General features: G+C 39.7%; 1 protein-coding gene across 9 annotated transcripts in view; it reads right to left on the bottom strand.

Annotated features, from left to right (window-relative positions):
* SLC4A4 (solute carrier family 4 member 4) overlaps positions 1-16,384 on the bottom strand; it is a 403,790-nt gene that overhangs the window by 58,786 nt on the left and 328,620 nt on the right. For all 9 annotated transcript variants that reach the window (XM_068233367.1, XM_068233376.1, XM_068233372.1 and 6 more), the window contains 7 exons: positions 16,151-16,244; positions 13,489-13,643; positions 11,196-11,309; positions 9,653-9,827; positions 5,214-5,347; positions 1,962-2,233; positions 462-541 (listed from right to left, as the gene is read on the bottom strand). In XM_068233367.1, the coding sequence (XP_068089468.1) occupies positions 462-541; positions 1,962-2,233; positions 5,214-5,347; positions 9,653-9,827; positions 11,196-11,309; positions 13,489-13,643; positions 16,151-16,244 (1,024 nt within the window). The remainder of the gene's footprint in view (positions 1-461; positions 542-1,961; positions 2,234-5,213; positions 5,348-9,652; positions 9,828-11,195; positions 11,310-13,488; positions 13,644-16,150; positions 16,245-16,384) is intronic.

The following is a 16,384-nucleotide window of genomic DNA, read 5'->3' as shown; positions in this document are numbered from 1 at the left end:
AGACACGTCAGTCAGAAACACAGGACACAGAAGCTGCAGCTGTTCTCTCTGTTACATGCAGAGTTACACATAGAGTTAACTGATTAAGTGTGAGGGGAATTTCCCCTCTCCTCATGGCTCAGTCAGCCGTCAGTTTAGGCGTCAGTAAAGTTTGAATGTATTTTGATAATAGTAAACAAAGACGTTGCTACTAAAATGTATACACCAGTACTTAGCAGCACTTCCCAAACAATTCCTGTGTCAATTGAAAAAAATATGTGAATCGATAGTATTCCTTTAACTAACAAATACCTTACGATTGGGGCTAGCATGTGAAACAAGACTCTCATCCTTTCGGCCCTGTTGCATTGCATTCAAAGTGGTTTGAAGTCAGAACTCAAGGTCGGACTATACCTGCATGTTTTACAGAGTACAGCAAAAAGCTATGGTGATCCATACAGCCACTACCTATAGATACTTACTGAGTCCATAGTTGTGGCAGCAGTAGTGGAGAAGAAATCAAAGGGGAGGTCTGTAGTCTCATTAAACAATGAACTGTTACCTGCAATACAATTATTCAAATTTAATGCAACACCATAAATAGTCAAAATGTGAAACATTACACGTATGTTTCTTCTGCATTTTATTTCTTTAAATTTTTTGCTTAATTCCAATGTCTCCTGAGAACAATACTTGTAAAATGGTAGTGCGGTATTTGAACCATGCAGAAGTTGCTAGGAAATACAGTACCTAAGCTAAACATGTCATGGTATCAGTGTTTGTAGCGAGCTCAACAGGAAATAGTAGTCACAAGGTTGAATGAAAAATTATTCTCATGCTGGTATTTTGGAAATGCTAATTTTCACTGGGAACCATTATCTTGCTCATGTTATTTATCAGATATGGTGAAAACTGGGAATCCTCAAACAATATGTGTACTTATAAAACACGATCCCTTGTCATTTAATAGAAAAGAAGGCGGTACAACACTGGCTTGAACTTGCATTTCATTTGCTGCATTTGAACAGCACACTTCATGTTATGAGACATAACAGAAGAAGACATAATAGAAGTAGTTCTATTCTCTAGGATGTCTATGTGAATCTGCAGGAGTGGTTTACCTGCTTGAAGGACTGGCACTGGCTTCACTCTCCTAAGTTAAGACTTGAGACACAGAGGTAAGGTAATATTGATATCCTGTGACTGTGTCTGCTCGGCCCTCCTGCACCTGTAACGGACGCCCCATACAGCCAGTAGAAGCTGAACTTTACCAGATGAGAGGTGAAGGTGGATTTGGGGATAATCCTGGAATTGAGGTCTGCTGCTTACGATGGGGACACCACAATCATACAAATGTGTGTGTTTTTTTAATTTAAATAATTGAGTCGTTTAAGTTTTTTTCTATTATGTTCATGTCTACTATAAATAAACACACAAAAGGCAGTCTGTACAGTAGGCAATAAAATAAGCTAGAACTCGGTTATATACAAAAGATTGCTTTATTTTGAAAACTTAACATGATATACATGTTTTCAGTGAGAAAAGATCCCATTACTTGTCTACTTTTCAGACTTGTTAGGGAGTTTACAGAATAGGGATCCCTAGTGACTCCACTTGTACTGTGACCTTTTGCCATTAAACACACCTCTATACATTAAGGTGCTCACTTACTTCAACTTCATGTGTTATCTGATCGAGAAATCTGGGTTGTAGGTTACAACTATTAATACATTAACAATGCATTTTGTACTGCTTTGTTGAATAAAGTTGCTAATGCCTAGCACGTGTACGCAGTGTAAGCTGCTATGATTCATTCATTCACAAAACAGCCAAAAGGACTTTTCCATACATAAGAGACAAAAAATAGGTCAAGTTTTGTATCTGTGTGTTAATTAGAAATCCAAAAATGATGCAATAATGTACTTCTGTAGATTACGACATGCTTCCCATAACAGAGATAAAGTAATCATGTAAATACTTACTAGGATCTGGCGGGAGGCACGTGCAGCTGAACAGTGTAACATCACCAACTGTATAATGTGAATTGATTGGGTAATAATCTGTAAACGTGATCATTTTCTTAAAAGCGTCATAGATAAAGATGAAGCTAATGAGACAGGCAAAGCCTTCTTCTGTGAATCGTGTGAAATACTTGACCAGTGAGCTAGCATCTGTTGCCACCAATATGAGACATAAGAAAGCTGACCACAGGCCAATCCACAAGCGGAACTCCAAGTAGTCAAACTCATTATCTCTAGAAAAGTAAACAAAGATGTTACCATCAGGAGTGAATAGCAAGCAATCTCAGTTTATCAAAAACAGACATTTTGTCTTTACCTCATTACTTTAGACCAGTGTTTCTCAACATTATATTGGTATGGACCCCTTTTAACACCATGTACTCACCAAGTACCCCCTAGCATAGTAAACATTGTCACAAGTACCCCTTGACAAATATATATGTAATCGTAGTACATGATAATTGGTTCTAAACAATTTCCAAGCATTTACTATTGCTTTTAAGTAGCTAAAATACTAATTTGGAGTGGTTTATATAAGATTTGTAATTTTCTAAATCTCTAAATGTGTTAATTCTTGGTTAAGTATATCAAGCCCGAGGACCCCCTGGAACCATCAGAAGTACCCCCTGGGGTACACGTACCACACGTTGAGAACCTAGGCTTTAGACAACCTAGCAGTTAAGGTGGCCATACACTGGCCCGATTCGCGGCCGTTTCAACAGCAGATTTGATCCTGGGATCGAATCTGCTGCCAATCGTTCGCGCTAAACGCACCCGCCGATCCGATTTCCTCCCGAAATCGGATCGGCCCGTCGATCGCGCCGTGCGGGAAATTACCCTCGATCGTCCGCGGGTAGGGAGTGCGTCGCTAGCGGCGGCCGATCCGATCAGGTATACAATACCTGACGCTGGCTCCCGGGCGTCTTCTCCGCATCTTCTCCGCGCTGCACCCTCTCCATCCCGGCGCTTCCTGTCACTGCAGTGACCAGGAAGTTCAAATAGAGGGCACTCTATTTGAACTTCCTGGTCACGGAGTGACACAGGAAGCGCTGGGATGGAGCGGGTGCAGCGTGGAGGAGATGCGGAGAAGATGCCCGGGAGCCAGCGTCAGGTAATGTATGCGGGGGGGGGGGGGGGGGGGGAGGGACAGGCGGCAGCGGCGGCTCCACAGATTGTGATCGGTTTCAGGCTGAAATCGATTCACAATCTGTTTGCAGTAAAGGCAGCCATACGATCCCTCTCTGATCAGATTCGATCAGATAGGGATCTGTCAGCTGGCCGATCTAATGGCAAATCGACCAGTGTATGGCTACCTTTAGAGTACACACGTCCAACAAGCACGACCTGACCAACCACACGACTTGTATGATCTCACATCTAAACGACCAACTCATTTACATACTGTGCACTCAAGCGGAATGACGGGTGTGCACGATACGGCCGCACTCAAAACAAGTACAAGTCATTCTAACGACTTGTACACACGCAACCTACTGCACGCATATCAGCCCAACAGTGGTGTGAGTAGATCCAACGGTTGTATCAGGCAAACTGCCTATTATCAGTTGCTCATCTAGTCGTTTGTGTGCATACACATGCCTGATTATCATCCAACAGACTAAGGTAGGGTGGTAATAAGGCAGCAGGTTGGTACGTGTGTACGAGGTTTTGTAGTTATGTTATACTTTACCTACAATAAGGAAATGTGAAAATGCCTCATTACTTTTGTGAGTAAATGGGCAATATGGCAAAAAAAAACCTGTAAAGTGTAAAATTCATATTTACAAATACATACAAAATATATATTTTTTCAATTTGTGTCAGGATAAATGCATTTTACCTTTTTTGTTTCCTATGTAGCTGTCACTTACAGCAGGTATGATAATCTACCAAGTCTTAACCTCTTAAGGACCATGGGCTTAAACCCCCCTAAAGATCAGGTAATTTTTTTACAAAAAGGGCCACTGCAGCTTGAAGGCCGTGCTGCAGGGCCACACAACACACAAGTGATCCCCCTCCCCTTTTCTCTGTTGGTGGGGTCTTTGTTGGTGGGGTCTGATCGCTCCCCAGATATATTTTTTTTTAGAAATATTTGTTTGTTTTATTTGTTAATATTTTTACCTATTTTTAATTTATTTTGTAATCCCCCTCCCTCACTCCCACAGCCAGCCAATCAGCGTGATCGGCTGTCATAGGCTTCAGCCTATGACAGCGGAACACTTTTGTGCCACCCAGTACAGTGCTGCTATAGATCGCAGCGCTTTACCCTGTTAAAAGATGGCAATCGCCGCTGGGAGACTGAAGGGCGGAGTGGAGCTCTGTCATGCACGCACATTGGCGCACGCAATCTCCCACAAACCACTGGCCCAGGGCCTTACGCCGATCGGGGTTAGGCGGTCCTGGGGCTGCTGCCACGGCCACACCCATTAGCGTAACGCGGCCGGCAAGTGGTTAAGGATTGGATTTGGACTAGTCCATATCCTCATGGAAGATTCTCAGGATATCTTTTAGGTTTCAATAATTTTTATTGGGGTTTTTCAAATGTTTAAATACAGCCATTTTCATAAAAACGCATATCAATAACAGTATGATTATTACATCAAACAATAAACTATTATTAGACCAATTTCAACAGATCAGACTCAGGATATCTTTTACTTCTAAAGGCACTCCTTAAATGGCAGTGGCCAAAGAAGATGTTGCGGTGTAATTAATATGGGTTATGCATAGACCGTAATGTAAATTGCAGATATAGTGGCACCAAGTGCATAATTTGGGCACTGGGGTTCATCTGTGAGCTTTGGGGAGTGATCGACTGTGGCGGTGTAGTGGAACTGGGTGCTTAGCTACACTTAAGCTAAATGCCAAGGGGTTAATTTTGGTGCTTGCAGTTGGCTGCGGCAGCCATAGCACAAATGAGCACTCAGCTGTACTATAGCCGTGCGCCAGAAGGTTTATGCAAGTGCCAGAAGTACAGGTAGGCAACCAGCTATGGTATAGCAGCACCAGAAACATCAGAGAAAACAGCAGTGGAGCAAAGAAGAGCAAGTTAGTTTGATTAAAATACCTATTGTAAGTGACAGCTACACAGGAAGTACAAAAGTTATGGTGCCTTTGCACTGGACCAAGTGTATGTATGTGTACATATGTATTTTACATTTTCCAGTTTTTCACCATAGTGGCCCTTTATGTAGAAGTATTCAATTGACTTACTTGCTGAAGTTAAACAGTAGTCTCTCAAATACAAGGACCGGACCCGTGCTGCTCAGAATTGTGAGAGGCTGACCAGCAAAAAGGCAAAAAACACCACCTGAGACAGCAGTGCCCAGGAAGCTCTCCAACACACCCTAAGGGGAGAAAAGAGAAACTAACATCATGTTTAAGATCATTTAAAAGAAACAATATGAATAGTATAATTTACATTGAAGGAAGGAGTTATCAAAGGCACTCTTTCGGTCAGATATGAGAATTTCATATGTAAACTGACTCAAAAAAAAGCCAACCTATTCATTAGGTGTACAGAAAGTTTTACTCTTGCATTCAGTGAGATTGGTTGCCTATACTACTCACTAATTTCTCTAAGACTATGGCCTCAATTCACTAAGCTTTATCAAACACTTTATCAAACGTTTGATAATTTACCGCATGGGTAAAATCTAATTTTGAATTAACTAAGGTGTTATAGATTTATTGAAAGTTTTATCGATAAAACATTTGATAAATCTATAACACCTTAGTGAATTCCAAATTAGATTTTACCCATGCGGTAAATTAACAAACGTTTGATAAAGTGTTTGATAAAGGTTAGTGAAATGAGGCCTATCTCTCAGTGGTCATGTGACATGCACAAACGGGAGCCACAGGGAAAAGCACTGTACAGCGGCTACAGTGTCGAAGAGAGGAGCCAAGACATGTCACTCCACTGGATGGAAGAAGGCAATGTATGATACTGCTCTGCAACTCGACACAGGACCAGCCTCCTTATCCTCTGGGCTATTGTCATGCCTGTGACAGGGGCTGTCAGCTTTGCAGGATATTATAGGGAAATTGAACTCTTCGCTCCTCTTGCTCCTCTGTTACCTTTGCAACAGCCACTTTTACAAGGTACTCTCTATTTTTACAGAGCTGTAGAATGTCACATTGCATAGTCTGTGTTTCAGTCAAATCTCTGTCAACCCCACATAATAAGATTAAGTTTATATCTTAAATTGTGTGTAACTACCCTGCTCAATGTAATATGAATTTATTAATGGTCTGGTTGAACACCTTGGATAAAAGTATTTTTTCAACCAAACCATCTAACTATGTAAAAATGGTAGTAATTAGGGCTGCTCAAATCCGGATCCGGGAGACACCCAGATAGTTCTATTCGGATATTTCCTAGTTACCTGTGCGGGGTGGGGGTCAATCTTACCTGTCTGACGTCTTCTTCGTCTGTCCCTCGGAGCCTCCCACGATGTAGTCCTAGCGGCTTCCATTCTTTTACAAATTTAGAAGTGTAATTAGGAGTCAGGGGCGGAATTACAGGGGAGGAGCCCCTGCAAACACAGGGCAGGCCAAAGAGTTGTAAGGGGGACCAACTACTACTTCACTCCCTCTGATAAAGGGGTCCATCCTTTAGATCAGGTGTTTTTGTGGCTATATTTGTTAGATGGGTGTAAAGATTATGACGTCCACACTTGTTTTATGGTTCTAGCAAGATGGGCTCCCTGGCTGTGAGGGTCATCAAAGGTAGGTATGAGAAACATTGTAAACATTGGGGGGCTCCTTTGCAGTTTTGCTAGGGAACCCCTTGATTTGTAGTTACGCCCCTGCTAGGAGTTGTGAATATTTGCTGGAAGAGGAGACACAGGTCACACGTGGCTTGACAATCATATATTGCACAGTGACTTGATAAAGAAGAGCAAAAATAACATCATTGTAGCTACAATAATTAGTGGAAAGTCAATGAGGATTTGGTCATTGACATAGCTGCTAATAGCAATGCTCTTTTACCCTCAACTACAGAGGCGGTAAAGGTAATATACTATTATAAACGTTCATAACCAAAAATGCTTATTGCTGTATCTTTTCTCTTTAATCATAAACAGAGTGTGTTTAGTTGTGGACACATTATTATAGAACTCAAAGACCACACGGAGGAAGAGGAAATAAAAATAATAATGTACGTCACAACAGCACAGCAAAGTACTGTAAACTGATTTGTACTTGATCATTACTTGATAACAGAGCACAGAGTTTGGGAACCACAATCTAAAATAATTACAGTAATAGCATGCTTTTGATTACGCCTCCATTATCATAGGTTTCTTTACAATTTCAATCCCACCTGAACACTAATGGGCACCAAAAGCTAAAATGGTTCCTATCTGTCTGAAGCTAAATTGCAGACAAAACGACTTGAAAAAGAATGATATGCTGCTCTGGATTTACTGTCGTCATGGAAAAGGGAGGCACACTAATTGGTGGGAAATATGCTTTTGTGCATATTAACCAGCTGTTTAAGAGCTGTTGCCTAACCAATGTTTGTGCAGAATGAGTTTATAATTGTAATGTTTACATTGGATGTTTTGCTATGTGCATATTTTCATGCAGCTACACTTGTTGAGTGATTAAATCTTCTAATGTCATGTTTATTAGTTTATCATAATAATTTCATTACATTGGACATTTGAGCAAAGTTCACATATAGTGCGTTTCAACACTAAGGGCTTGATTCACAAAAGAGTGCTAACTGTTAGCACGGCCGTTTTCGCGCGAATTTTCGCATTGCGCGCGATCGCGAATTTTCGCATGAAACAATAACGTTTTCGCGCACAAACATGAATTTTCACGCGATATGGGAAAATTCGCATTTGCACACGAAAACATTATCGTTTCGCACGAAGATTCGCGATCACGCGCAATGCAAAAATTCGCACGAAAACGGCCATGCTAACAGTTAGCACTCTTTTGTGAATCAAGCCCATAGTGTTTCAAGTGTGTTTTTTCAAAGAAAATAAATAGGTCTAGGAAAATGTTTTGGGCCTATGCCACATATATAAAGCATAATATGGAAAGCATCCCAGTACTGACACCAAAGGCTTGTAAACACTATGGGCTCGATTCACAAAGCGGTGCTAACCCAGTTAGAGACTTTAGGCCTGATAACCATTGCACCATGCTGGTGAAAAGCCAGTTTAGGCGTGACAAGTTTGGCGTGATAAGTTTAGGCGTGATAAGTTTAGGCGTGATAAGTTTAGATAAGTTTAGATCGCGCGCAAAGTCCTGCATGCAAAGCAGCGCCATTAAACTCTATGCGAAGTGCACCAGACTTTGCTAGCGCAAAACTTTTGATCAGCTGTGCACTGCGGTGCTAACCCAGTTGGTGCTCAAACTTATCACGCCTAAACTTATCACACCTAAACTTATCACACTTAAACTTATCATGCCTAAACTGAGTTTAGGCATGATAAAGGGCTTTTCACCAGCGTGCTAACTGTTAGCACCGCTTTGTGAATCAGGCCCTATAGATAGAAGCACTCCAGGTGCATTGCTTTCCACTGCACTGACAGCTGTATTGTGTTTTTTTTCTTTATAACATTGGTGCTCCATCACCAGTATGGTCATTAACCAAAATTGGTGATCAGCAGCTCCATTCACTTAAATATCAACTATGACTATTACTTGATAAAGAAAAGTAGTGGTAGGTAGCAGATTGTAGCAGACTGGTTTGTATTAAGGCCATTTATCACTACATTGTAAAGTTTTAATCTGAAAGTGGCAAGCTGAGTGCTATAAAGTGGTAGACATGTACATTTTCAGTTCATAAATATGGTGATATGTTATGATGTTTGAAGCTGATCATTTATAAGTATGGCGCCATTCAGTATCTGAAAAGCCATATTATTTCTGCAAAACAATTACCAGCAGCAGGCTAATTCTGCCAATTCTGGCAGCAGGCTAATTTAGAAACCACACAAAACGTTTATAGAATAGTATTGGGTATAAATCAACATTTAGTTAAAAAAGGAGATCTCTCCACACACACAGCAGGGAGCATGAGGCATATGCGTGTGTGTGTGTGTGTGTGTGTGTGTGTGTGTGTGTGTGTGTGTGTGTGTGTGTGTGTGTGTGTGTGTGTGTGTGTGTGTGTGTGTGTGTGTGTGTGTGTGTGTGTGTGTGTGTGTGTGTGTGTGTGTGTGTGTGTGTGTGTGTGTGTATACCTTTTCTCTCCTTTTATTTTCTTGTTTTTTTCCTTTTGCTTTTTAATGTTATGTATAGTTTATTTTTTTCTGTGTGTTCTGTGTGCCATGTTCTGCCAACAAACTCTAAAATGTGCTACATTGTACTAAAGAAGACATACGGTAATGACTCATCACTGCCGCCTTTCTCCTCCTTCCTGCTAGGCCTGATAGTAGACTAGTTTATTTTGGTTATACAGGATGCCACAATAAAGAGGTGGTTTCCACTCAAAGAAGTCAAGCAGCATCCACTGTATGTATTACAGAAAAACTAGAGATTCATATGCAATATTTTATATTTTCAGGCAGAGTAAAATTCAAATATTTAAAAATGTACCCATCATTTTTAAGCAAAACATTTTCTAACACATTTCTCTGATGTTTTGTAAGTATGTACCAGTAATTTTAAACTTCAGATAATGGTTCTACCTGCATATTATCTGTGGCATCTCCAAGAAGACCTCCAAAAGTAATAGCATTGGTCACAGTTCCAAGGTAGATGAAAAGCATGGCTGACAGTGCTTGGATGCTTAGCGCATCATAAAAGTCACTGGCGAAAAAAGGTGCTTTTCTCTTGACATCCTCAATTAATCCCCCACAAAACCTGTCAAAGAGAAGACATGGCCCTTATAACCAGGTCATTAATGTCAATTTACATGAAATGATTCAAGCTAGTCTCTATGTTTAAACAACCTCTGTAGTTAAATAAAAACTCTTCATAACATAAAAATGATTATGGCAACGGGGGTTATAAAGATCCATACCTGCTTACTTGCATGGCCTCCATCTGCCAAAATCTGTGGCTGCCTTAATGTGCACTAATCTGCAATGTTTTATAGGGCACCATATTGGCTGCCTGAGATTGGTGTAACCCCAGCAGATTTCTGTGGACACATATACTTCATCCTGCTTATCCCAGAACTGCACCAACGTAGACATAGAAGCCACAAGACTACAGGTTTCAAAGGAAGACTTCTAAGTAAATATAACGTATTGGTTTTGGGTGGATCTCTCTTTTAATTGTTTTTAAGGTGTGTGAGCATATATGCTATTTACATTAATTGGCCTGATGAACCTGATAAACTATGTATGTAACAAAGTCAACAGCAATATTTGTTTTGAATTGAGTTTTACTGGGGATCACTGGGATAGCCCCAGATTCAAAGCTCTTACTTTAATGTAGTGTACTATCACAGTAATTCTCTATGGACAAAACATTTACATGTAAACTACCCTGGAGACTTCTATTATCAGTGGTCAAAATGTGACAAGCTTTTCTTAACAGTTTTCACTGCTTCTCTTTTCTCCCCCAATTTCACCACTTTGCAAGCAAAAATAACTAAAAATACGATGAACAACGTGGTTTCAAAGTTTAGGGTCAGGCCAACTAATTTTTAAAGCCTTTTTTCTTGTGGTATAAACTTATTATACAGATAGAGTAAGAAAAATATCCATGAAAGCCAGTGGCGTAACTAAGGAGCTTGGGGCCCTGGTGCGAGGTTTACATGGGGCCTCAAGCAGTCTATTAATATGGAGCCTCAAAACCTACCAAGGACAGTTGCGGTGTCTGAAAGGTGTAATCAGAGTAAGAAAAGAGCTTATTAAGGATTACCACTATACAATGCACACATAAAGGTGTTCATTATCAGTATAGCACCAATAAAAAGCTAATAGGATGGATGAAGGAGGGCCTCTATTGGGCCCCTCTGGCCCAAGGGCCCCGATGCAGTCGCTACCTCTGCACCCCCTATTGCTACAACACTGATGAAAGCTCATGAGTACTGATGAGAAAAAATGTGCCCAATCATCCAAATATCCACTCACCACTGGTTCATTAGGAAGGTGACAGCTAAACCAGCTTTGATAGGCTCAAAGGTGTCACGAGCTGCTGTCCCTGTCTTTAATAGGTAAATGTAGGTAATCTATTTGTTGGCCTTATCAACATAGTGACATTTCTTTACAGATCACTAACCGTCCAGTTCTTTGCAATTCAGGAGTGTCACCATGCCCTCCACCTCCATGGCCTTCATCATGAGGAGTGTCTCCATTCATTTGTACATTCTCCCCTCCAGCATACATGTTTTTCCTGTGGGTATAAATATAGAATTGCAAATAAGTATAATGTACTGCATTTCTGCTGCTGAATGATAGAGAACTTCAGCATGATACTTACGAACTTTTGTGAAAACAAATGAAAACGCTGTATAAGGCCATGGGCAGATTTATCAATATTGTCACACAGCACACATCAGCATCACACAAACCATTTACAGTAGCGTTTATTGATGAGAACTGTATGCAAATTGAATTACATGGCTCTATAAAAATAATTGGCTATAGCAGTACATTGAACCAGTAGGCCTAAATATATGCCTGGATTTTCAAGGACATAATGGAATTATCTGCATATTCACTCATTAAAGAGATGCATTATAAGGGTAACTTTTTGCTCAAGGGAAGCTGAATATTTGTAATACCGGTGTGGCTGTTTTTATTCGAGATTCCATCACCAATGTTTTCTGGATTGTTGATGTGGACTGATGACAAAGAGGTCCCAGGATGTCACACAAACAATGCATACAACAACTTAGTTTTCAGAAGTAAAGCAGCTGACCCTGGTCTAGCCACACCTTATAAATGCTTCCTCTCCACCTATCCAATGCAATTTGGGAGTGGAATCTTATTTATGCCTACTGTATATAGTGAATTATCTGAGTAATGGTGGCCATACATGGTACAATAAAAACGTTCGATTATCCCGTTTATTCGATCTAAATGATCGAATCGAAAGAAAGTTGAAAATATTTTTTTTTTTCCGATCAAGAAATTCAAACAATTATCCCGTTTTTTCGAGAAAAATTAGATCCAACATGCTGGAAAATCTTTATATTCGATCTAACGGAATAATCGAACTAAATTATCTAATCGGAAAAAAATGAAAAATTGTACCATGTATGGCCACCCTAATAAAGATAGCATGATAGTCAAGCAAGTAGCCGTCAGAAGAGACAGATACAATACCAGGCGCACAATATAAATCTTTATTTACTTGAGCAGACATCTGCACTGAATATGCCTCTTGCCATTATCTTTGTCAGCAATAAATTAAGCCAGGAAAGTGCAATATGAAATAGGAGATCAGGGTATTTCTCAAAGTACACAAACCATTTAAAATGTAATCAATGCAGACTGTAATAAATTGGGCCTTGTACAAAACAGGGAAAGTTCATAACATTTGTAACCTGCCACGCTGTGTGGCTCCTCAGCCTGGTGGTTCTCTTATAAATTATGTGTACATCAGAGGCTTCTGAGACTGGACCATAGTGAGGTAAAAAAGAATGTAACACAATTATTCAGTATACCCATGTATATATTGCTGTATCTTGGTATGTTACCTCCCAGTGATGTTTAGCCTAGACTACAATGTCATGCAAGCTAAGCAAGCCCCCACCCCGAGCACTCTGGAAGATCATGTGATGTTCCTGTTCACTTCACGGAGAATAAAAAAAAAGTCTACAGTGGTAAACCTTATCTGCAGTAAAGATACCAACATCTCTGATAAATGTTAGAATGCACATCAGGTTAAAGTAAGATTTTATAATGGGTAAATATTGATAAAATAATTTGTGAGTAAATACTGTAAACATAAGTAATTGTGTTCATCAAGTTATATAGAATAAAAATCTTCTTTAAAGGAAACCAGAGACCTTACAAAATAAAAGTTTTATAAATACCTGGACCTTCCTCCAGCCCCTTGCGCACAGATCGTTCCCACGCTGCCATCCTCAGCCTTCTGTATCGCCGGTACCAGCTCCAGTAACTTCAGCCAGTCATGGCCAGTCTTCACAAGAAGATTGCGCCCTCTATGTATTTCTCCAGCAGCCACCGGAGAGATATGTAGAGAGCGCACTTCTCTTGCGCAGACTGGCCGCGACTGGAGGACGTTACGGGACCCGGTAGCGGCGATACAGAAGGCTGAGGACGGCGGCATGGGAGTGATCCGTGCAAATGGGGCTGGAGGCAGTCCCAGGTATGTATACAATTTTTATTTTCTACAGTCTGTGGTACACTTTAAATCCATCCTGGCAACTTTTGTACAAACAGGAAGTGGCTATAAAAACTGCTAAGATATTCACTTCTGTACAGGACATGGGCTACATTAAAAAACATTACTTGTACTGTCTTATTTGAAAAACATTTGTTTTATTTCCAGGAAGATGAATGTTAAAGGTACTAAGAATGTTTGGTATATAAAAGCTTTATACCTCTTATCAGAAGAAGGAAGGGTCTTTGGCGGTTCTATTCTGATCGCTGGGTCCCATTCCCCAGGTGGTAGTACAATAACTTCATCTAAAAACTCATCAATTCCAGCAATCAGGTCCTGCCTGTCTTTTGCTTTATAGGCAATGTCATGAAAAACCTTAAATTTAATAGAAAAAAACAGAAGTAATGCATTTTTTCCAGAAAAATAATACAAATATACAATTCATGAGGCTGCAGGTACTTCAGTTTAATAAGCCTAATTAATTTACTCTATCCGTTTTTTAGATAACAAGTACTGCAAGTAAAGTCTGAAGGTTGTATATTATTCCTTTATTTTTTTGTCACTCATCTACTTTCCTTGATCTACTGGGCCTTGTTCCCACTATATGTGCTGCCGTGCGCATTTTGGCAGTGTGTATAGTGTGTGACACGATTGTAGCCTAGACAGCGCTTCTGCCGTTCCCATCATATGTGCTGCGCAGCAGTGTGATAGCGTACAACACTGCTGACCGATTCACTGTAATGAATGATTTCAGCAGCACAGATGGCGTGCTATCCTACACGTTGCGTTCTGATCGCACGGCCAGCTAGGCTAAATGATGTGAACAAGGCCGTAGACAATGTGTTCTGTGTTTTCGCATCCATGTGCCATGGACATGTAAATGCATTTTAGTACAAAATGACTTCCGCCTGCAGCGGACATCTATAGGCATTTTCGTTTCCCCACATTCCTTTGCCACGGATGTCTGAAAGCGTTAAGTAAAAAGTTTGGCTCAGTGCCGGCTTTCTACTTGAAATATGCAAGTAATTCTAAAATCATGCAGAAAATGTTGCTGCATATCTATGCAGCTTGAAAATGGACCAATCAAATGCTTTCACTGTATGATTTGATTGGTTAATTTTACAATAGACTTTCATAATAATGAACATAATTCTGTATCATAATAATTGGCATAATGGCCAATCATCTCAAATTTATTTGCAACTCAGTGATATCCCTACTGACTAATGTATACTTTGACGCATGTAGATTTGGGCCAGAAATGTAATAAACACAAAATGTTACAAACACACCTATACATATATCATACATGTACAATTTTAACCTTAAAATTTGAATTGTATGCAATTTTCTGCATTCTGGGGAAACCTGCATATGAAAATTTGCACATGGATGTGAATTGTAATACAAAAAAAAAAGGAACGTTTTCTGCCAAAAAAGCTGAAGGCCAGGAAGAAAGGGAAAATTAAATGTATTTTTTGACACGATTTTCTATTTGAAACTCTTATACTCAAAAAGTATACTACTGTACACCTGTTCTTGACACACTTTGGTAAGTTACAGGCAAACATTACATGAACATTATTTTAAACCGTTTTTGTACACAAATACTAGAGAAATTGAACTCCAGGAAGGTTAAACAGCGGATACAAATAGCAATGCACAAATCTCCCAAAAACTGTCTCTGATCAAGCAATGATGCACATGCATTTAAATATGGATTCACCTATGATCCTATAATGAAAGTAAATGGCCAGCCCCTTACTGTGGCTATGTAAGGAGATGTTCAGCTGCTCACCACTCTGTCCCTACCTAGGTTATCCCACGTCTAAAAGCCACACTTCTTCTTCAAATGTCACTTAAACAGCTACATGTGCTTTCCTAAAGGGAAGGATTGACCATGTCAGCACATGTCCACCATACCATTTCCAGGTTTCTATGTTGTATTTCCACAATGTGGAACTCCAACCATTTTGGTAAGGAATACAGTAGGAAATCACTGCAACCAACAAAAAACAAGTCACCTTACTGGAGCATTGGTGAACCCAGGCTAGTGATTTGCCCTCATGATAGACTTTAGAGATAAATATGAAATTTAACTGGCAGTGACTTCTTACTAATGATCAGAGTCTTTCATCTGACCCTGATTACTGAGTATAGGTGGAATCAGCATATAAGAAAATCTGAATAGATTGCAGGATATGGAAATGACAGAGAAACTATTCAGATGCTAGTAATAGGCCTTCGAAGTGTACCCAGCCAAGATGACATGTAACATGATAAAATAAATATGTGTATGTACAGTGCTGAGCATACAAACATCTAGGCTATGATCCTATTCTTCTTTTTCTGCCTAAAAGAGTTAAACATCAGATATGACACTTTCTCTCCAGTTGGAAACCTAGTCAGTGGCTAGTTGAACCATAAAATAATCCTAACTGATGAGGAATTACAGCCATAAAACTCTTGCCTGACAGAGAGCAGCTTCTGAGTGCAAGGGATAGATAAAAAAGGTCAATAGTTTATATATTTTAGCTTTGAGACACTGAGAATATGTGAAAGACTGTATCATTCATAAGAGAAAAAAACATTAAACCTACTTTTTTAGCTTTTAAAAAGAATACTGTTAATAAAAAAAAAACATTTTCAGGAGTAGGAACAAAGATAAAATTGTCTATCTCATCAGCTTATTTATACCTTGGGTTTCCTATAGATCAGTCTATAGAGGATGGGGCCTGAGTGCAAGGCAATCCGTTAACTTCTCTCAAGACGCATATAAACAACTGCTATTTGCTGTGACTTAAACTTAACACAGTGGAAGTTATCTATAAAAATAAGTATACGCACCAAAAATATTTCAGTTACATCAAGTTTTACAATACCTCATCAGACATTAATGTGGCAATGCTTCTTCCAATCTCATGGTATGACTTGGCTTTTCCTCTTCCCTTTGGTCCCAGCAGGATAAAAAGGAATCTGGACATAAAAAGCACTAGCATTAAATCAAAATGAATGTTAGTAAACACTTCCATTAAACTGGCAATAAAGATGATGGATGCTGTAATGTATGACTTATGTGTGATATCCAACAATATTTTTTCTGAAAACCATTCTGT

Source organism: Hyperolius riggenbachi, chromosome 1 (genome assembly GCF_040937935.1).
Source record: "Hyperolius riggenbachi isolate aHypRig1 chromosome 1, aHypRig1.pri, whole genome shotgun sequence".
Taxonomy (NCBI): Eukaryota; Metazoa; Chordata; class Amphibia; order Anura; family Hyperoliidae; genus Hyperolius; species Hyperolius riggenbachi.
The sequence above is the reverse complement of the archived record's forward strand: the minus strand, read 5'-3'. Positions and strand labels throughout refer to the sequence as shown.